Source organism: Meles meles, chromosome 21 (genome assembly GCF_922984935.1).
Source record: "Meles meles chromosome 21, mMelMel3.1 paternal haplotype, whole genome shotgun sequence".
Taxonomy (NCBI): Eukaryota; Metazoa; Chordata; class Mammalia; order Carnivora; family Mustelidae; genus Meles; species Meles meles.
In genome coordinates, this window is record NC_060086.1 from 1,298,674 (window position 1) to 1,322,184 (window position 23,511).

A 23,511-nucleotide genomic window follows, 5' to 3' on the forward strand; every position below is an offset into this window, starting at 1 on the left:
GCCCCGCCCCTCCTCTGGGTGCCGCCCGCTGCGCGCGCCGCGCCGCCTCTGTCTCCGCCTTCCGGCCCCGCCTCCCGGCCCCGCCTCCCGACGGTTGCGCGCTCCGCCCCCTCCCGCCGCGCCCGCGCGCGCCTTCCCCGCCCCGCCGGGCGCTCTCCTTTCGGGGCGGTTGGGCTGCGCGCCTGTGGGGGCGGGGCCCGGAGCAGGCGGTGGAACCAATGGGGCGCGGCGGCGGCGGCGGCGGTGGCGGCGGCGGCGGTGGCGGCGGCGGCGGAGGCGGCGGCGGCGGCGGCTGGGTCGGGCCCCGACGGGCGGCGGCGGCTGAGGTGGAGGCGGAGGGCGGTGGCGGCGGCGAAGGCGGCGGCGGCGGCGGCGGGGGGGAAGATGGCGGCGCCCGTCCTGCTGAGAGTGTCGGTGCCGCGGTGGGAGCGGGCGGCCCGGTATGCAGTGTGCGCCGCCGGGATCCTGCTCTCCATCTACGCCTACCACGTGGAGCGGGAGAAGGAGCGGGACCCCGAGCACCGGGCCCTCTGCGACCTGGGGCCCTGGGTGAAGTGCTCCGCCGCCCTTGCCTCCAGGTAGCCCGGCGCGGGGGAGCGGGGCCGGGAGCGGCCGCGCTGGGTGAGGGCGGAGGCTGGGGGCGGGGAGCGCGCGGCGGGAGCTCGGGCCTGGGGGGCCGGCGGGGACCGGGCCGCGGAGGGACCGACGGCGCCGCGAGCGCGGCCGGGCGTGGGGAGGCGGCCGGCGGCCCCGGCCCGAGGGGCGGCCCGAGCGCAGGCCGCCGGGGCGGGGGCGGCGGGGCCGGGAGACCGGCGAGGAGGGATGAGGTGGCAGAGTGCCGCGGGGAGGCCGGCGCGGACCGGGAGCGGGCGGGCGGGCTGCGGCCGGGCCGGGCGGGGGCGAGGGGGCTCGCCGAGGGCGGGTGGCGGCGGGCGCGACCGATTTCCTGGTTCGCGCCGGGGGGCGGGTCGGGGTGCGGGACCCTGCGCCGGGAGCCGCGAGGGCACGGTGCTCCGCGGGCGCCGGGGCGGTGCGGCCCGCGCGGACTCCGGGCTTGCAGTCCCCGTGTCCCCGGCCCGGACAGGTGCTCCGCGGTCGGGCCCCTTTGTGCTCCGGCGCCGACGAGCGTGGTGGCCCCTGGGACGGCGGCCTTCGCGGGCCGGAGCGCGTGTCACCCGCTGTGGACACCCGGGCTCCGGGACCCCGTCCTCGGCGCCGGCCGGACGCCGGGTCCGGTGGAAGCCCCGTGTGCCCGAGACGGGTGCAGGGACGGTGCGGGGCGTGGGGCCGACTCGCGCAGGTCGTCGGAGGCCGGGGGCGCCCCGAGGAGACCGAGAGCGCGCGCCTCCCCGAGCGGGGTGGTTCGGGCCGGGGCTCCCGATCGCGGGGGTTCGTCTGCTGGTATTTGCTGCACGGGCTGTCCTGGGCGAGTTACTTTGGGAAAAGAGGAATCCGCATCTTAAAGCGGCTCTTTTAAAAATGCTGCGGGGGTTCGTTGAAAGTAGCCGAAGTGGAAGACGCGACTTCGGAGCGGGTAGGTGACGGCTCCCTTGGGACACGTCCTCGCCTGCTGTTCCGCGTTTCTTAGCGGGAGCTGCGTTCGGGCCGCCCCCCCCCCCCCCCGGCTGACCTGCAGATCGCTGCGTAGACCGGAACGTGTCGCTTACCAGTTTGTCTTGACCCGCATGTTGGTGACTGCGGGAGCGGGCAGGCCCTGGGGTGGTTGGGTGACCGCTCGCAGGCTCCACGCCGCCGTCTTTCCTCTAGACAGCTCTGTCCCCTTTGCCCTGTTGCTTCAGCGGGAGCATAGGCGTCATTATTGCTACATTGAACACAGTGTGTTTCAGTGCGGGTGTTACTGAGCAGCTGCACATCCCGGTGTGACAGGCTCACGTTCTTGGCTGAGTGTTCTGAGCCACGTCGGTAGACCTCATAGACTGAGCATCCCTCCGAGACGCGCGGAGCCACCTCTGTGCGGACACCTTCATGCTTATGGCACGCCCGGTTGTACTTGGAAGCACCTGTACCCGAAGTTAGTTGCGTAAATACACGGAGGGAAGTGTAAGGTGAAAAGACTCTCCAGCAATTTAGTTCAAGTAATCTTTTAAAAAAGGAAATAAAAATAACCTTGACTAGATTAGTAAGGAACTTAGGCAGAATTATTACCAGTGTTAGAGTTGCAAACTCTGTGGTCCTTAATAGATTTAACTGGACCTTTTACATTGTGGGCATGGAAAGAGTGCTTTATGTTACCCAAACTGTACGGTTACGGTTTTAAAATCGATTTGCCTTTAAAAGGAGTGTTTTTGAACCATGCAATAAGTACAGGCTATAAATATTTTCAGTTACATATCCTCTAAGATCCAGGTTTTTGTGCTCTTTTAAAAATTTTTAGTTAAGTACCATAAAATAATATAAATATCGTTTTAAATGTGAATTTAGTATGTTGTGACAGGAACTAATGTTTAATTGTGTGGCTGCGTACATAAAATATTTTAAAATCGATGCTTGCTAAAGGAGGAGAGGTAAGAAATAAGACATGGCTAACAGAAGGAGTAAATAGCTTATTTGCTATAAACACAATTACATTATTTTCAAGAAACTTACTCAGTTTGATCAGCCTGTTTATAAACTACTTGCAAAGCTCCATGTATGTATAGACCATATACATGTTCATGTGGGTGTATATATACGAATATATTTAATGGAGGTACAGAAATTTGGAAATTAAAATGGCTTGAGTCTGATTTATAGACCAATTTTTTTCTCTAAGTTGGTAGGATAAACATCGTTACAAGTTTTTATTTCATCAGAGTGGCTTTAAATAAGATCAGGTTAGTGGAGACCTCAAATAATTCTTTTTATTTGACTTAAGTATTGATTGCTACTTAGCAGAAGTATTAAAAAATGTGACTACCTTAGGAAAAGAAAGTCTGAGCCCAGGTTAGACTGAGTATAGACTGAATTGCAGATGAAGGATGAGAAAAGTTACCCAATAAAAAGAATCCTGAGGAAAGTCCTCTACCAGAACCTGTTGTTAACTCATGTGACTTGGGGTTGCTAAAACTCACTTTATTCTCATTTCTCAATCCTTAAGTGTCTTGATTCAAATAGAATAGAGATGAATGAGAGAATTTTGATGGTCACGTGTGTGTGAAGTCCGCTAGTATTTTGGGAGGCATCATTGTCTAAGGGAGTAGTTCCCAGACTTTGGATTTCTTTTTTTAAAAATAATTTATTTAATCTCTGCACCCAATGTGGCTCTTGAACTCACAACCCTGACATCAGGAGTTGCATGCTCCACTGAGTGAACCAGCCATGTGCCCCCCAAGACATTGGATTTCAAAAGAAATGATTACCCCCGCCCCATATTGGGAGGGTGCAATGGAGCTGCCAAATTTATTTTTATTTGTTTATTTATTTTTGCCAGGTATAGCCAATAAAAACAGCAACAGTAACCCACATCACTAGCTGCTTTCATTTCATTTATAAAAAAGATATTTTAACTCAAATGATTTGAGAAGCCAGAATTTCAGAGTAAAAGACTTTAAATTGAATCATTTAGCTTTATTAAAAGGTTTGCTTTCTTCTCGTTATTTTTCCTCCCTTTTATATAAATCGGTAAATAGTCTGTTGCAAACCTGCCCCAGCCTCCCAGCCAACATTAACCCCTGTTTGGTGCAGCGCTCAGAACCACGGATTCTAGGTGGGCTCCTAATCTGCTGCTTGTTAGACTGTGGCCTCAAGGTAGTCACTTATCTTTGTGGATCTTTGGTTGTTTCTTGTGTTAAACTGGGCTCTTAAAACCTACTTTGCCAGGTGAGTGGTGGGATTAATGATGATGTAAGGAATGAACACCTGGATGATACCTGGAATAAGTTATATACTCAGAGCTCTTATCATTGATCGGAGGTGTTGCCTTTTTTTGTGGTATCTGATAATAAACATCCTTAAGTAGTATCTTTTTTTTTTTTTTTTTTTTAGATTCTGTTTATTTATTTGACAGATCACAAGTAGGCAGAGAGGCAAGCAGAGAGTGAGAGGGAAGCAGGCTCCCTGCCGAGCAGAGAGCCCGATGCGGGACTCGATCCCAGGACCCTGAGATCATGACCTGAGCCGAAGGCAGTGGCTTAAACCACTGAGCCACCCAGGTGCCCCTCTTTTTTTTTTTTTTAGGTATAGTCATTTATGTATTTTAGATGTAAATTGTTGTAGTGTACTTTATTGCTCCTCCAAGCTGTAGTATAAAGACTTAAAGTGCATTTAAAACAATCTCAGAAGTGTGGCAAGAGAAACAATATAATATGCAGAATTTTTTTTTTTTAGAATATTCTTTATAGGTATTTTCTACAAGTTACATTAGACCCCCTTCTACAAGGGTTCTTATGTTAAGAATAGTACAGGTGATCTTTAAAGATGAATGTAGGCTTGGGGGGCACCTGGAGTGACTCAGTTGTTAAGCATCTGCCTTCTGCTCAGGTCATGATCCCAGGGTCCTGGGACTGAGCAAACCATTGGGCTCCCTGCTCGGCGGGAAGCCTGCTTCTCCCTCTCCCACTCCCCCTGTTTGTATTCCCTCTCTCGCTATGTCTCTTTGTGTCAAATAAATAAATGAAATCTTTAAAAAAAAAAAAGATGAATAGGCTTGACAGTTCTACAGTTTTAAAAACTGTAAAATAGTATTTGAAAACCATCAATTCCTCAAAAAATTGAGTTCTTTTGCAAAATGTTGAACTAATACCTCTCTCACGCCTTAAAAAAGTAATAGTGCCGTCTACTTACTACTTTCGTTGAGTTTTTTTTTTTTTTTTTTTTTTTTAAGTAAGCTCTGCTGCTCAACATGGGGCTTGAACTCATGACCCTGAGATCAAGAGTCACATACTGTATGGACTGAGCCATCCAGGGACCCTGGAATCTTATATTTTTAGAATAGAACCTAGAAATCCTTGCTACTCCTTTCTTTGTCCACCTAGACTCGGAGATCAAACAGCTTGACCAAGGTAACACAATTAGTAGCAGACTAGAAACCTGGCTTCTGGAGTACTTGTTTGAGGACCACCCCTGTACATTTCTTTCAGTTGAATTCTAGAGACGACGCACTTGGTGTTTCACATTTGGAGATACTAAAGCATACATGGTGAATAATCTTTTTCATACCCTTCACCCAGACGCGCACTTCTCCCTCTCCATAAGCCGCTGTGAAACTTTGCAGGGCCATTTTATGTACAAGCATAAATATGACCGTATTACTCTTCCCATTTTTAAACATAAAATTATCATATTATGTATTCTGATCTATACCCTACTTTTTGCTAGCATTCTTTCCATCACGTATTTTTTTAAGTGCTTATATTCGTATTTGATGCTATGTTAATACCTGTAAAAGAAAATTTGTTCTAGTAATTAGTTCTAGTAGTTAGTTTTGACTAATACATAAAATAAAATATTGGTTCTTGTGTTCTGTTGTTTCTTGGTATGGAAATTTCAGGAGCAGTATGAACTTAGAGTATAAGAGGAAAGAAGATATCACAGTTGTAACTGGACTGCTGTGGTGTTCGAGAGAACTGCTAGTACTAAAGATAATGCTTACCGTGTGCAAAGCAGTGTTGTAGATGCTTGCTTATTTAATTCTCTTAACAGCCCTATGAGGTGCTTTTATCACCATTTTACAAATGAGAAAACTGAGGCACATGGAATGTAAGTGAAACTTGATTTAGATAATACAGAGACAGAGGTTCTAACCCAGGCTCTTTACTACTTTGAATTCCATTTAGATCTACTATTGATGGAGTGATGCCCATATTGGCCAAGTTTTTTAAAACTATGCAAACATTGGTGCCATTTTTTAAAACATCTGTATGCCAAAAATAGAGTTTGCATTATAGCTTTTTCTTGTTTAGAGCAGTTTGGGGGGGGGGGGTGGGCGGCAAGGACACTACTATGAAGGCTTGGTATTCAAGAAATAAGTTTCCGGAGTGTTTGCCTTCTAAGCCTAAACTTGTGAAGATAAGGGATTTGTCACACCTAGTTAGTGAACAGGTATGCAGTGTGGTGAGCTATCAGGAAAACTTAACAGAATTGCCAAGGGAAGGAAGATAAAGGATATCTAGGCACCTGGGGTGGGGAGGAGAAAAAGTTAGTTTGAATTTGTACTAGGGAGGGGAAGCTCTTTCCGAGAGAGGTGTTGAGTCATGGATCTACTGTGCAAAGAATCTGGAGAATTGGGCCCGGGGTGTGGTGCCAGCTAAATCACCACCTGGAAGGAGGAATTTACGAGGGATTCATTTCCTTGATGATTCGGAAGACTCCAGGGAACAGCATGAGGAAAGGCAGAAGTTGGTGGCCGTTTGGGGGGAATAGCAAGTGATCGTATGTGAATGTAACTCAGACCCACCTAGGCTGGAAAAGGACTGGAATCTAGAGCTTGTCCAGAAAAATGCAAAAGCAGGCATTCTTGTAAACCACATGTTCTTGTAACTATGGAGAAGACTTACAAGCACTGAGCTTTGGGTTTCTCTTCTATGTAGTATTTGTACTCAGTTGTACTATACTGGTATTACATTATCAGTTTTCAGAATTTGTTCCCCCAACTCCTAGTTGTGTGGCAGTACAGTAGGGATTTCATAAGCATTTGACTCACGTTTTAACATGTTAAACTTTAAAACATTTATAAACATTTATATATACTCAAATGCATACCATGGTAAATTTTAACACAGTAGAGACCACTGATTTATACTGCCAGGTTGTCTCAAAGGAGTTATGCCAGGGGAAAAAAAGTGCCAGTCTTAAAAGTTGACATCCTGTATGATTGCATTTATATAGCATTTTTGAAATAACAAAATTATAGTGATGGAGAACATATCAGTAGTTGCCAGGGAGTTCAGAAAGGGGGAAAGGAGCCTTGTGGGGAAGGAACAGTTCTGTATTTCAGTTGTGGTTACAGGAAGCTAAAAATGTGATAAAATTTCATGGAAACACCATGTAAAACTGGTGAAATCTCAGTAAACTCTAGATTGTACCAAGGTTAGTTTCCTGGTTGTGGTGGTGTACTATTTATGTAGGACATTTTACCTTTTTTTTTTTCTTTTTAAGATTTTATTTATTTGACAGAGAGAGAGATCACAAGTAGGCAGAGGGGGTGGCAGGGGGGGGGTGGTGGAAGCATTCTCCCCGCTGAGCAGCGAGCCCGATGCGGGGCTCGATCCCAGGACCCAGAGACCATGACCTGAGCCTAAGGCAGAGACCTAACCCACTGAGCCACCCAGGTGCCTCCGTAGGATGTTACCTTTGAGGAGGTTTGGCGAAGTGTGCTAGGGGCCATCCTGTGCAAATTCCTGTGATTTATAGTTATTTTAAGATTAGAAAGTAAAAAAGAGGGGTGCCTGGGTGGTTCTCCTTGTTTCGCATTTGTCTTTTAATCTTATTAATGGTATCTTTATTCAGTAGAAGTTTAAACTTTTTTTATGTGGTCCCATCTTTGACTTCTTGGTAGCTTTTGGGTTTGGGTTTTTTTTTTTTTCTTTCTTTAATCTTATTTAACAAAATCTCTAGCATCCCAAGATTTTTTTTTAACTTTCATGTATTTTGTTTGAATTTTTTTCATATTTAGCTCCTTTAGTTTGAGTGGAATTTACTTTCATGTGTGGTGTGAGGTAGCGATCAAACCTTCTTCTTAGTTGATAGGTTTTGCCTAACCCCATGTATTGACTTGACCTTGTTTGAAATGCAACAAAAATTTCCTTATATACCAAGGGCCTCTTTCTGGATTCTCCATTCTGTTCCAGTGGTGTTGTCTGTGTTTCCTTTCATTACTACAGTTCCTCCCTTCCCTGTGGCTTTAAATAGTACGTTTGATATCTGATAGGGCAGATACGCTCATTTTAAAACATTTCTTGGCTGTTCTCATGCATTTACTGTTTCGGGTGAATTTTAGAATTTATTTTGAAACAATTGTTAAAAAAACAATCCCATTGAGATCTTGATTAGAATTGTACTGAAATTATAGATGAACTTGGGAAAGAGTCAGTCTTTACTCAAATCTTTCCATCAAGGAGCAAACATATCTATTGATCCCGGAGTGGCTGATATGTTATGAATTTAACCTAGATGCCCACTGTAGTTTTGTTTTGTATGTGATTAATGTGGTCCTGGAAGTTGAGAAATCTTGTGACAGGATCCTGGACAGGTATGCCAGTAACAGAATTCTCTCCAGTCTACAGCCACTATAGGGCCCCGAGGAAGAAATTTGTATTAAATATTTGGACTTGCAAATGAAAAACTAAGATACTTTGCATTTTATTCATAACTAGGACTTGGGCACCAAACTCCCAAGGCAGAAGACTGGAATGAATCCAGCTGGGTTCACATGGGAGTGCTCCCGCCACCGGTCCAGTTAAGCTTAAATTGTTTCAAACTAAAACAGGCTCTGACTTGGACCCCTTTCATCTCCTCATTTCTCAAATGTGGCTAGATTTTTCCCCGTATGATGTGAGCAAAGCCTGCTCTATCTAACTCCTTCCCGTCAGTGCTTCGGGCCATGTAACCAGAGAGCACATTTGCTTTGGCTGACTGCTGATCTGGCCTTGGCCACATGCCTTAGGCCTTCTCTCCCTAGGTAGTAGGTTTGTCCCTGGCCCTCACTTAGAGGCGAGAAGACCCTCTTGAGGGCTTCTCATACCACTTCAGTCACATGGAAGAGGCAGGAGAGTGAACCTGTACTTGTACTGACCTTTTAATGGTGATTCTATCAAATAGACTCAATCAGTGCTTTGAAATCTGTCTTCTTCCTTTCTGAGAGGGAGAAAGAACAGTGAGGGGGGCCTTAATTCCTCATTTCTCAAGATAATACAAAAACTTTTCAGCCATTCTCAGAAGTATTGGTTTTTCCTTTGGGTTTTTGCTTGTCTCAAGTCAGCCAGAAAGAGATGGAGTGAAACTGGCTTGCTGAGTGTTGCACATAACCCATATCCTTTCCTGACTGTGCATCAGCCTACAGTGGGTGAAGTTACTCAGGAGACGTTCTCTTCCCCTGCTTAATGGTTCATGACATGTTGATTTTCCTCCTACCGCTTGGTTCCTTCTCAGCGTTCGTCGCTGCCTTCATCTTCCTGTACCTGCCCATTAAGTGTGCACATACCAGGCATCAGCCCTACACCCTCTTGTCAGTCTTCCTTCCCTAAACAGTCTCATCCATGTCCATGGCTTCACTCACGGATGAACCTAACATTTATATCTCTAACCAGGAAATTTATGTCGCCAGCCTCAAACCTTCTCTCTCCTTTGATCCTCCAGATCTGCCTATCTAATCCCCTGCTGGACACCTCTACTTGGATAACTCCAAAGTACTATAAATATAATATGTCCAAGATTTAATTAATGTTCTTCCCCTGAAAATGCTCTTTCTGATCCCAGTGAAAGGCATCGCCACCCAAGCGGTTGTGCAAGTCAGAAACCTGGGAGTTGTCCTCTTTGGTTGTTTCTCCACCCGCCCCTCCCCCCACCAAATCCAGGCCCAGTTGCTTTTTTCAGCTTTTTTTGTTCTGATTTGTAACCTAGATATGGAAGAGTCATTGAGCTGTGCATCTTTTTTGATGTAATAATCACAAAGCATAACCCTTGTGACCAGCATTCAGGGCATTAAATACTGTTGCCAGCACTGCGGAAAGCGTTTCGTTAACTCCCTCGTAAAATACACTCTTCCTCCTTCTCGAGATTAACTAACGTCTGTCCTTCCTTTTCCCTGCTGCTTTCATTCAACATTATCTTGTGAGATTCATCCGTGTTTTATGGAGCTGTAGTTTGTCATATTACTGAGTATTCTGTTACACAAGTATGTCACAGTTAACTCATTCTTTTTTTGAATGGACATTTAAATTGTTTTCACTTTGTAGCAATTACGAATAATGCTGCTATGAACATTTTTGTGTATTTCAATTTATATATATACATATATTTTAAAGATTTTATTTATTTGAGAGAGGCAGAGTGAGAGAGAGAGCATGAGCAGGAGGGAGAGGGAGATGCAGGCTCCCCACTAGCCGGGAGTCGGATGTGGGGCTTGATCCCAGGACCCTGGGATTATGACCTGAGCCCAAGGCAGACACTTAACTGACTGAGTCACCCAGGTGTCCCTGTGTCTTTTCAAAATTAGTAATTGGTAATGCCAAAATTGGTAATGCCAGACTGTTTTCCAAAGTGATTGCAATAACTTCGACTCCTGCCAACAACGTGTGAGATTTCCTGTCATTCCACCTGTTTGCCAAGCCTTGGAGTTGTCAGTTACTAACCGTTGGAGTATGTGCAGTGGATTTTTGTGGGTAGTTGAGGTGTGTTTCATATATAATAAAATGCATAAAATTTTAAATGTGCAGCTTGAAAACTTTTCCACATTTGCATGTGCCGCTCCTCAGATGATCATTCCTTTCCCATCCCCCCAGAAAGCTCACCTGTGCTCGTTTTCCGTCAGAAGCTGTTACTCTGACGCTCCAGTGTTGACTTCTAGCACCGTAAATTTGCTTTGCCTGTTTTCGAACTTGATGTGAACGGACTGATGACTGTGTGCACTCCCTTGTGTCTGGCTTCCTTTGCCCAGCATAATAATGTTTTTTGCGGTTCATCCAAGTTGTTGGTTTTATCAATTAATTCTTTTTTTATTGCTTATTGCCATTATATGATTTTACACACACTCACACACATACAGTCATTTCTCCGGGGTGTATCTTGGAGAGTGGATTTGGGGTCATAGGGTTGGTATTTGATTTTATTAGAAACCATAGAACAGTTTCCCAAAGTGGTGGTTCTAGTTAGTATTCCTGTTTGGTTTTAATTTGCATTTTCCTGATTACTAATGGGGTTAAGCAGCCTTTTACGTGTTTATCGGCCATTTAGATTATCGTCTCTTTGAGAAGCTCATTTTATCTCACTGAAATCTTTTACCCATTTTTCTGCCTGGTGTTCATCTTCATCTTACTCACTTTAAGATATTTTAAGATATATTTGTGTATGTGTATATATGTATGTGTGTATGTATGTATATATGTATAAGATACGTATATACGTGTATATTTTCAGATAATCTGTATCGCATATATCCCCTTCCACTCTGGCGTGCCTTGCCTTTTCATTTTTTTAAAGGTGTGTTTTGATTAACAAATTATTAATTAAAAAAAGAAATTATTAATTTTAACATAGTTTAACCTTTATAATCAGAGCTTTTTGTATTTGGGTGTTGAAGAGCTATTCTGCATGAAAATATTTACTGTTTTGCCTTTCACATCTAGATGAACAGTCTAAGTGGAATTTTTTTAGTGCTCAGAGTTGGGGTCAATTTAATTTTTTCCTGTGTGACTTCCAATTATTATTGTGGCACCAATTTAATATCATTTTCCCTTGCTCTGTAGAGTTACTTTTTCATCAGTCAGCTGATTGTGTACAAAAGGATTTTTCTGGGCTCTTCTATACCATTCTTTTATTTTTTGTCCTTGTGCTAGGGCACTGCTATCTTTACAGCCATACTTCAGCAGTTCTCCAGGGACCAGGTGGATCCAGACCTTTTCAGAGGGTCTTTGAGGTCAAAAATATTTTCATAGTAATAATAAGATGTTATTTGCCTTATTTACTCTTACTCTCACAATGGTACAGTAGTTTTCTAGATGACGCATGACATGTGGTACTGAAATAGACTGAATACAGATGCGGGTATGAGAATCCAGCTGTCTCCTGTTACGCCAGATATTAAGGAGATTTACAGAAACGTAAAACACTGCCTTTCTTGGGGCGCCTGGGTCGTTCAGTCATTAAGAGTCTGCCTTTGGCTCAGGTCATGATCCCAGGGTCTTGGGATCGAGTCCCACATCAGGCTCTCTGCTCTGCGGGAACCCTCCTTCTCCTCCCACTCCCCCGGCTTGTGTTCCCTTTCTCGCTGCGTCTCTGTCAAATAAATAAATAAAATCTTTAAAAACAAAAACACTGCCTTTCTTTTCACTAAATTTTTATGTTTTGAAGAACAGTTATTTTTCATAAAGAATTTATTTCTGTTAATATATTACTGGTTTCTTGTTATTTTATTACTTTCTCAAATTTTTATTTAAACTCTAGCTAACATACAATGTTATTTTTAAGTGGACAAATATTTCACAATTTTATTTTAATTTCAAATGCGATAAATAGACAAAATCACATAAGCTAGAGCTCTTTAGTCTCAAGTGTGAGAATTACTGCATAGTTTTATAAACCCTGATAACCTGTAGATAATAAGTCTTGGTTACTTTTGACCCCTTGTATTTAGTGTGTAAGGTTCCGCAGGAATACTCGTTAGGCTTTTGATTGGAATTGGCATTGAATAACTTTAGGGAGAGGTTTTGCACATCTTCCTAACAGAATTTTTAAGGGAAAAAAAAGTGCACATAGAAATACATTAAAAAAATTTTAACAAGAAAACAAAGGGTATCTCTGAAAAACGTGAAACTTTAACAAAGGACATAAAAGAATGAATGCTGAAGCATAACTTGTTCTTGGATAGGGTAACTCACATTGGAAAGGTGTCCGTATGCCCGCTAAATTGTTGTATTGCATATTGCTAGATACACTTGTGCATTTTGTCATTTCTAAAATTGAGATGTGCCTTAAAATTGAGGATATCTTCCAGGGGTGCCTGGGTGGCTTAGTTAAACGTCTGACTCTTGGTTTTGGCTCAGGTCACGATCGCATGGTCTTGGGATGGAGTCCCAGAGTCCGGCTTCGTGCTCAGCAGGGAGTCTGCTGGGGATTCTCTCTGCCCCTTGCCCGGCTTGCATGAGTGCACACTCTTTCTGTCTCTCTCTCGCAAATAAATAAATAAATCTTTAAAACAAAACAAATTTAAGATACCTTCCCGTCACTTCTAGCCTTGTAGTAGTGGTGAAGGAGTTATTTATGAATATCTTAACAAATTTATTGTATTTCTTTTACTTACTGTCATTATAAGCACACCTCACATGTGATATAAAGACAAAACAGTATGTAAGTCTGAAAGAGCTGTTTTAATAAGCCTAAAAGAATAACCCTCGATCTCCAGGCAGCATTCTGTCAGTGTGGCGATGTCCTTTTTTTAGTGCTACACAAAATTGTACATCTTACATTGAAGGTATTTGGAGTTGATAAAACACAATTTGTAAAATTAGTGTGAACCCCAGTTAATATTTCCATAGGCTTTTCAAACCGTGATTCTAAAGTTTATATGAAAGAACAAAAATGGAATTTTTCATAAAAAATAAAATATTCATGAAGAGGGAGTTATGCTGTTAAAGTCAGTTTTAAAACTAAAGTAACTAAGAGCATCAGAGCAAAAAGGTTATGCCTGGAACAGACTTGAGAGTAGTGACATAACCTCATTTATAGAAATGTTACAGGTAATAAAAATGAAAACTGAATTTTTCAATAAGTAGTATTGGGTCAACTGAGTTAGCCATTTGAGAAAAAGAGAAAGCTGGCTTGTCCTCTCACACACAGAAAAAAGAAAAACATCTATTGAGATACAATTCGCAGATAGGAAAGTACACATTTTAAGGAACCAGTAATACATATCACCTAGATGAAGATATAGACTATCTCTGGCACCCCCCCCCCCAAATTTCCTTTATATGCCTCCCAGTCAGTACCAGGCCTCCTTATTGGTAGCCCCTTTTCTGACGTCTATCCATAGTGTTGCCTGTTTTTTATCTTCAGATCATACAGTAAGTCTTCCTTTGTGTTGAGCTTTGTTTACTTAACATTGTGTCTATGAGATTTATTTATGCGACATGTTCTTTTTTTATTATATTTTCTTTTTTTATTAAATTTTTTTGTATTTATTTGACAGAGAGAGATCATAAGTAGGCAGAGAGACAGGCAGAGAGAGAGAGAAGGAAGCAGGCTCCTGATGTCGGGCTCGATCCCAGGACCCTGAGATCATGACCTGAGCCGAAGGCAGAGGCTCAACCCACTGAGCCCCCCAGGCGCCTCTCCATGTAGCAGTTCTTTGTTTTATTGTTGTGTATTGTTTAATATGCCACACTTTATTCTACTGTTAGAAATTTTGGGTTGTTTACATTTTCTTTTTCTTTTTTTTTGGCTAACATGAATAAAACTGCTTAGAACATTCTTGTATGTGTTTGATGGGTGTTAAGTACTCATTTGTTATTGGAATTGAGTGGAACTACTGGGTGCTAGAAGATATATATATATGTATATATACACACATATATATATTTAATTTTATTTATTTTTTTAAAAGATTTTTATTTATTTATTTGACAGAGAGAGATCACAAGTAGGCAGAGAGGCAGAGAGAGAGGGGAAAGCAGGCTCCCTGGTGGGCTGAGAGCCTGAAGCAGGGCTCAATCCCAGGACCCTGAGGTCATGACCTGAGCTGAAGGCAGAGGCTTAACCCACTGAGCCACCCAGGCACCCTATATATTTAATTGTAGTATATACTGCAAACAGTTTTCTAGAGTAAGTATACCGGGTTACACTCCTACCAGCAACATATGAGAGTTCCATTTGCTCTAAGTTTTATAAAATCCCAGAAACCATAAAGAAATGTGAATTTGCATAAAGACAGACGAAATCTATGCACGCAAAAACTAGCATAAACAGAGTTGGCACTCCAAAGATAAATGGAAAAAAAATGTTTGTCATGCATCATGTTCAAGGAGCTAATTTCCTTAAAAAACAAACAAGAAAAACCAGGAATCCTTTTAAATAAATACAGGAAAGACCAACAACTCAGTAGAAAAGTGGGCACAGGACATTCAAAGACAGTTGAAGATAAACACAAATATCCGTAAACAGGACCTTCCAGTCATAATAAGAGCAAATTGAAACTGTATTGAAGGTGCTTTTAATATATTAGATTGGCAAAGATCAAAAATTCTGAATTGATTGATTTGACCTTGGCTCAGATGTAGAGAAATGGTGACTTCCATAAAGTAACGGTCAGGTTCTAAACTCTGGAGAGCAGTTTGATGATATCCATTAAAACTAAGAATGTATGTACCTCAGGAGTAGTAAGGATAAATAAATTGTGTGTTTATACAACAGTGTATTATAGAGAAAAAGAATGGATGAATTAGAATTTACACACAAAATAAAATCTTTAAAAAGAGGGGAGAAAGTCTGGGTGGCTCAGTTGGTTAAGCATCCAACTCTTGGTTTCACCTCAGGTCATGATCTCAGGATCATGAGATTGAGCCCCATAGGCTCAATAAATCAATAAAATCTTTAAAACCAAAGAATTTACACAAAAGAATAGTGAATTCTTTTAACCATAGTGTGAGTGAAAGAGCTGGCACAAAAATACAGATTTTGAAAATGCACAAGATTATTCTGTTGTGTTAGAAGTCAGGATAGTGTTACCTCACTGAAAAGAAACACAAGATCTTTTGGGGAATTGTGATGTTCTGTATCTTAATGTGGGTCCTGGTTACACAGTTGTGTTTATATTGGGAAAATTCATTAAGCTATAAACTAAGGATTTGTGTACTTCTCTGAATATATGCTAAAATTAAGTAACAAATTTTAAATAAAAATAGCAGTCATAAGGAATGCACATATCCTTTGTTTAGCAATTCTTTCCTGTGCTTGTAAACACAAACATACATATACATACACACTCTTACACGTGGGGGTTACATTGTATGAAGATATTCATTTCTGTGCTTGTCATAACAAAAGTTTGGACAAAACCTAATTACCTGTCCTTGGGAAACTGATAAAATAATGGTATTGTTGTATAGTCAATTATTAGCATCTCTTAAAAGGAGGAAGGGTGTTCTTTGTGAGCTAATTAGAAACATCTCTTAAGATGTTTTAAATAAAAACGCCAAGCAAGGTGCATGAGTTGTACGCACAGTGTGCTAATAGAGTTGACCCTGAACAACATGGGGGTTGGGGCACTGACTGACTACCTGTGTTTCCAGTCTGCACAGTTGACATGCAGCGTCGTACTTCAGTTGTCTGACGTGGTGGATCTGCGACTTGTCACCACGCATTCCTGCAGTATTACTGACTATATCCCTTTTGCTGTATTTTTCATCCCTTTGTTACTTTATAACTGAAAGTTTGTACCTCTTATTTCCCTTTGCCTACTTCACCCATCCCTTCTCCTCCACCCCCCTAGCGACCACAAGTTTGTTCTTGTATTTGTGGGAACTTTTCTGCTTTGTTTGTTCATTTGTTTTATTTTTTAGATTCTACATATAAATGAAATCATGTGGTGTTTGCTTTTTCTGACTAATTTCACTTGGCATGATAACCTCTAGGTCCGTCCATGTTGTTGCAAATGGCGAAATTTCACTCATTTCTGTGGCCAAGTCATGCTGCAGTGTGTCTCTGACCACATCTTTTTTTTTTTTTTAAGATTTTACTTATTTATTTGACAGACAGAGATCACAAGTAGGCAGAGAGGCAGGCAGAGAGAGAGGGGAAAGCAAGCTCCCTGTTGAGCAGAGAGCCGGATGCGGGGCTGGATCCCAGGACCCTGGGGTCATGACCTGAGCTGAAGGCAGAGGCTTAACCCATGAGCCACCCAGGCGCCCGGAACCACATCTTTTTTATCCACGAATCGATGGGCACTTACGGTGCTTCCATTTCTTGGCCAGCCGTGGTAAATAATACTGCAGTAAATGGGTGTGCGTACATCTTTTCAAATTAGTGTTTTTATTTGGGTAAATACCTAGCAGTGTAATGGAATTATTGGATCCCTTAATATTTATAGTTTTTTGAGGAACTCCACACTGTTTTCCACAGTGGCTGCACCAGTTGACGTTCCCTCCCTCCATCGGTGCACGAGGTTCCGTTTTCTCCACCTCCTTGCCAGCACTTGTTACTCCTTGTCTTTTGATACTGGCCATTCTGACTCCTATCAGGTCTTTGTGGTTTTGATTTGCATTTCCCCGTGTATAACTTTGGTTCCCCAAAACGTAGCTGCTAATAGCCTACGTTGACTGGAAGCCCTACTGATAACATAAAGCCGTTTAACACATATTTTGTATGTTATATGTGTTCTATACTGTATTCTTAGAATAAAGTAAGCTGGAGAAAAGATGTTAAAAAGGAAGAGAAGATACATTTACAGTACTGTACTATATTTGTAAAAAAAATTGCATATAACTAGATCTACGAAGTTCAAGCCTTTGTTCAAGGATCAACTGTATTTCCATGTTTGTGTGTTTTTTAAGTCATTTACGTAAAAAAATATAAATAGAATATTTTGGGAAAGTTAGAAAAATATATTACGAGGTGCCTGGGTGGCTCAGTCCATTAAGCATCTGCCTTTGGTTCAGGTCATGATCCCAATGTCTTGGGAAAGAGCCCCAATTAGGGCTCCCTCCTCAGTGGGGAGTCTGCTTTGCCCTCTTCCTCTAACCCTCCCCCTCTTTGCACTCACTATCTTGCTCTCATAAATAAATAAAATCTTAAAAAAATATATTAATGCTGGCTCTCTCTGAGGAGAAGTTGGTGGCTGGGGACAAAATGAGAGATGCTTTCTCTGTATACTATTACACACTCTTAAACTTTTTTTTTTTTTTTAAGATTTATTTACTTGACAGAGAGAGAGAGAGCACCAGCAGACAGAGGAACAGACAGAGGGAGAAGGAGAAGCAAACTCCCCACCAAGCAGAGAGCCCCATATGGGACTCGATCCCAGGACTCTAGGATCATGACCTATGCCAAAGGAAGACACCCAACTGACTGAGCTACCCAGGCACCCCACCAACTTAAAAAATTTTTCAGAGTGACAAAAAGTACATAACAAAATTTACCATATTGAGCACTTTAAGTTTATAATTCAGTACTGTTAAGTTTATTCACATCATTGTGTAAACCAATGTCCAAAACTTTTTCATGCCCATTAAACAACTCCTTATTTCCTCCTCCCCTTTACCCCTGGCAGTCACCATTCTGCTTTGTGTTTCTATGAATTTGACTACTATAGATAACTCATAAAAGTGGAGTCATACAGGGCGCCTGGGCGGATCAGTCAGTTATGAGTTTGCCTTCGGCTCAGGTCATGATCTCAGGGTCCTGGGATTGAACACTGAATTGAGCCCTCTGCTCAGAGGCGAGACTGTTTCTCCCTCTGTGATCTTTTACTCTTTCTCAAATAAATAAAATCTTTTTTAAAAAAAGTAGAGTCAAGGGCGCCTGGGTGGCTCAGTGGTTTGGGCCGCTGCCTTCGGCTCAGGTCATGGTCTCAGGGTCCTGGGATCGAGCCCTGCATCGGGCTCTCTGCTCGTCAGGGAGCCTGCTTCCCTCTCACTCTCTCTGCCTGCCTCTCTGCCTACTTGTGATCTCTCTCTGTCAAATAAATAAATAAAATCTTTAAAAAAAAAAAAAAAAGTAGAGTCATACGATATTCATATGTATCATATGTATTTTTGTGACTGACTTATTTCACTTAGCATAATGTCCTCAAGGCTCATCCATAGTATTTTGTGATCTTTGAATCCTGTTCCTTGTTCATTTATTTCTTATTTTTAAAAGAACATTAAAATGAAAAGTTTATGACTTTATTCAGAGCTGGCTAATTATACAGTAAAAAGTTAGTAGTGTGTATTAGTCACATCAGCCAATGTTTAATGCCAGTTTTAGCAACAAAACATCTTTATGCCAAAGAGCCATTTGAGGCTTTATTTTACTACATGTTTCTCCTTGTTATCTTGTGAAGGTGCCAGTCAGAATGGAGGGTCATTAAGTCCCCAGCTTCTTGACCCTTAGTCTGCTCACTAGTTTTTCCCTTGGGCTTACTGTCTGACTTTGGCCCTCCTCAAAGTCTGCCTCTGGTTCTAAGCCAAGGGCATTGCTCTTTGCAGATTTCTCCTCTCTGACCTGGGGGAAGGGAAAAAAGGTTTATCATTCTCTAGCTGTTCAGTGCTGCTTGAGATCATTATCCTATAGCTTTCTGCATTAATATTGTTTTCCACAAATGGAAACTCATTGTTTCCATTAGGATTGTTGACTGGATGTGGGGACAAAGGAGGAAGTTGCAATGACTTTGAGATTTATGAGAGGACTTTGTGCCATTAAATAGACTGGAACAGAGAGGGACAGGCAGACTCTAGGTTGAAGATGTGTGACTGGTCTTTGAATATATTGGCTTGAGATGCTGGCCTATGAAATAGCTGAAACTATGAGCTGGAAGTGGGGATTTAGAAAATAATTTCTTATTATAAATTTAGTGTATGCCTGTGTATGTGTAGGACATATAGAAAAGTATATAGAAGAAAAAATCCATAAAACAATCATTCTTAACATTTTATTTGAATTAACTTGTGGGTTTGTCCATTTTGGTTACATGTTATGAGAGTACATATATAAACTTTTATTTATTTATGTTGAAGATATAGAGTGTGCAAGTGAGGGCAGGGTCTGGGGGATGGAAGCAGACTCTGCTGAGCACGGACCCTGATGTGCGCTTGATCTCATGACCCTGAGATCATGACCTGAGCCGAAATAAAGAGTTGGCCGCTTAACCAACTGAACCACCCAAGTTCCCCTAAATTCTCACATTTTAAAATGGAGTTGAGATTTCACATTTTGTATTCTTTTCTTCTTTGTATTCTATTCATGAATGAAAAAGTCCAAGAACCAGTTACGTATGATGCTTCTGTTGTGTTCAGAGTCAGTAGCAAAAGGGTCATAAATGAAATTGTAGGGCTTATTGAAATCACACATGGTGAGATCCTGCACAGATGGAGAAGAAAATGTGGCAAGGACAGTACTTTGGAAATACGCCTATATTTGAGGATTCAAGAATAAGGAATCATAGAGAAATAGGAGAATTTAGAGTTTAGTGTTGGGGTGCCTGGGTGGCTCAGTGGGTTAAGCCTCTGCCTTTGGTTCAGGTCAAGAACTCAGGGTCCTGGGATTGAGCCCTGCATCAGGCTCTCTGCTCAGCAGGGATCCTGCCGCCCTCTGCCCCCTGCCTGCCTCTCTGCCTACATGTGATCTCTCTGTCAAATTAAAAAAAAAAAAAAAAAGAGTTTAGTGTCAAACTAAGAGTGTAGCAAATTCCAAGAGAGAAAGAATTAGTATTGTTAGATACTAAAAAAGAGAGAGTGAGATGAGTACTTTGGATGGGAAATTGTGAGATCACTGGTTGACTTACAAAATATATTCTGTGGAACAATGATGGACTAGCAGGGACTGAATTTACCTTGCGACCTTAAACAACTAGAAAATTAGTATATGATATAGCAATTGAGAGACATTGGGTAATAGGCAACGCAGGACTGTGACGATGAAAGAAGAGAAATGAACCTACAGGACTCAATGGTTACCCCCAATTTCTTGTCTGAAGGTAGTTTTTAGGCTGCAGAGAAAAGCAGGGAACCCAAATAGAGCCCAGTGGTTCCATTGAGAAGACAGCAATGGGGGCTTGCGGGGGCAAAGGCAGCTATAATTTGTGGGGTACAATGTAAGAGAGAACTTGCACAGAGAACTCAGAGATATGCAGGTGTGTACCCTTGAAGCTGAGAGGAAGAAACCACCTGAAGCCAGAGAAAGAACTCCATTGGAAAATAGTCTGGAACTTACACAATGTTAGAAATAATCTGGGCGCCTGGGTGGCTCGGTGGGTTGGGCCGCTGCCTTCGGCTCGGGTCGTGGTCTCGGGGTCCTGGGATCGAGTCCCGCGTCGGGCTCTCTGCTCAGCGGAGGGCCTGCTTCCCTTCCTCTCTCTCTGCCTGCCTCTCTTGTGATTTCTGTCAAATAAATAAATAAAATCTTTAAAAAAAAAAAAAAATAATCTGTGTTCTCCCTCACCAGAGCAGAGACAGGATATCAAAAAAGTATTGCCTTGATAATAGGACTAAATTAGCCCTAATGTAAAGGCTGTTCTGGACCTGCCCTAAGAAAACATAAAAACAAGCCTTGGAGGATCCAGATGATTCCAAGAAACTTAATTGTATGCCAGAACAAAATGATGCACTATTTAAGGGAATATAACAAAATCCAGCACCCCAAACATCAAATTCACAATGTCTCTGGCATCCAGTTAAAAAATCACTGGGCATGCAATGAACCAGGGAAATAAGACCTGTAATTAGAAAATAATCTGAAAAATAAAAAATGGAAATAGACCCAGAGATGATGGAATTAACAAATAAGTTCATTAAAGCAGCTCTTTTAAATATGCTTTATATGTTCAGGCAGGTAGAGGAAATGGTTAACATCATGGAAAGAGAAATGGAGGATACAAAAAGGACCAGGGTTCTTTTAAGCATCTGTCTGCCTTTGGCTAGGTTATGATCTCTGGGTATTGGGATTAAGCCCTGCATCTGGCTCCCTGCCCAGTGGGGAGTCTGCTTCTCCTTCTCTCTCTGCCTCTCTGCTCATGCTCACTCTCTCTCAAATAAATAAATAAAATCTTAAAAAAAAAAAAAAAAAGAAACCTCAATATAACTTTCAGAGATGGAAATGAAGTGGGAAAATATGCTCAAGGTATTAGCAGGTGAGGCATAGCAGATCAGTGAACTTGATGATGTAACAATAGAAACTTCAAAATGTGGGAGAAGGTGTGAGGAAAATAAATCATCAATGTCTAGAACAGGGACCATAGTCAGGAACAAGAACAGTCTAACATATGTGTATTGGAGCCCAGAAAAGAGGGAGAGAGGAGAATAAAAGACATTTTTAAGAATAATGACCAGAAAATTTCCAAATTTGATGAAAATTGCAAACCCAGAGAATCAAGAAGCACAACAGATCCAAGAAGAATACATATATATATAACTACATCAAGATGCATCATAATCAGATTGCTGACCACCAGTGATAGAGCAAAATCTCAAAAGCAGGCAGAGAAAAAAGACACATAATGTAGAGTAACAAGAATGTCAGCTGATTTATCAGAAATACAGCAAATCAAAAGACAATGAGACATCTTTAAAGTGCTTTAAAAAAAAAAACTGTCAGCCTAGTATTCTTTATCTTGGAAAATGCTTTCCAGAAATGAGAATGAAATAGACTTTAAAAAAAAATATTTTATTTATTTATTTGACAGACAGAAATCACAAGTAGGCAGAAAGGCGGGCAGAGAGAGAGGAGGAAGCAGAATCTCCACAGAGCAGAGAGCCCGATGCAGGGCTCAATCCCAGGACCCTGGGATCATGACCTGAGCCGAAGGCAGAGGCTTAACCGACTGAGCCACCCAGGCGCCCCTGAAATAGACTTTTTGAACAAACTCACGCTGAGAGCACGAGTTGCCAGCAGACGTATACAAGAATTGGTAAAGGAAGTTATTCAGGCAAAAGGAAGATGGATATCTGGATCTTTATAAAGGATTGAAAAGTGCTGAATGTGGTAAATGTGGGGGTAAATATTCAGGACATTCTTACTTCCTTTTTTTTTTAAGATTTTATTTATTTATTGAGAGATAGACAGAGAGAGCATGAGCAAGGAGAAGGTGAGAGGGAGAAGCAGGCTCCCTGTGGAGTTGGGAGCCCGATGCGGGACTCGATCCCAGGACCCCGGGACCATGACCCATGCTGAAGCAGTCGCCCAACTGACTGAGCCACCCAGGACATTCTTATTTCTTAATTCCTTTACAAGAGAATTGAATTTGATGACTATTAATAGGTATGGTGTTTCTTTTTGGAGTGATGGAAATGTTCTGGAATTAGTAGCTTAAGAAGGTACTTGATTTTTAAAACAAATAATAATGTATTGTGGGTTTTACAACTCGTAAAAGGTATGACAACAGCAAAAGGATGGGAGGAAAATGGAAATATATGATTGTAAATTTCTTAAATTATCCAGGAGGGGCTATACTATAGAGAAACAAAATAAGTTAAAGGTAATGTAAAGATACAATTTAAAACCTAAAGAAACCTCTAGAAAAATTAAGTAGAATTATAGCCAATAAACTAATTGCAGAGATGGAAACCTTAAAAAGTACTCTGTTAATCGAAAAGAAGGCAGGAAATGAGGGGAAAGGGAACAAAGCATAGTTGGGACAAATAGCAAACAGCAAAACTTACATGCAGCCATATCAGTCTGTCATTACATTAAATGTAAATGGTCTTGAAAAACTCATTCTGGTTAAAAAAAAAAAAACTTTGCAAAGTAAAAGAGAAGATAAAATTACCTCCATTAACATTTTAGTGCACTCCCTTCCAGTTGATTTTTGTCTGTAAAAATGTATTATGCACATGTATATATGTATATTCATAGAACATATACACATAAATATGTGCTTTTTTTTTTTTTTTTAAGAAAAAAATTGAGACCGTCCTCTCTGTTTTCATTTTGGATCACAAGCATTTTGACATGTAATAAAATATTTGAAAAGAGGGGCACCTGGGTGGCTCAGTCAGTTAACCATCTGCCTTCTGCTCAGGTCATGAGCCCAGAGTCCTGGCATCGAGCCCCACATCAAGGCTCCCTGCTTCTCCCTCTGCCCCTCCCCCTGCTTGTTCTCTCTCTCAAATAAATAAATAAAATCTTCAAAGAAATTCTATGAATCTCAGGGCGCCTGGGTGGCTCAGTTGT

The 23,511-nt window shown here is 42.0% G+C and overlaps 1 protein-coding gene across 1 annotated transcript in view; it reads left to right on the plus strand.

The window, feature by feature from the left end:
* The first annotated feature begins 267 nt into the window (after positions 1 to 267).
* The window catches only part of VKORC1L1 (vitamin K epoxide reductase complex subunit 1 like 1), a 66,241-nt gene continuing 42,997 nt past the window's right edge, over positions 268 to 23,511 (plus strand). Inside the window, exon 1 of the mRNA XM_045994362.1 lies at positions 268 to 578. Coding sequence (XP_045850318.1) covers positions 385 to 578 — 194 coding nt within the window. The 5' untranslated portion in view covers positions 268 to 384. The remainder of the gene's footprint in view (positions 579 to 23,511) is intronic.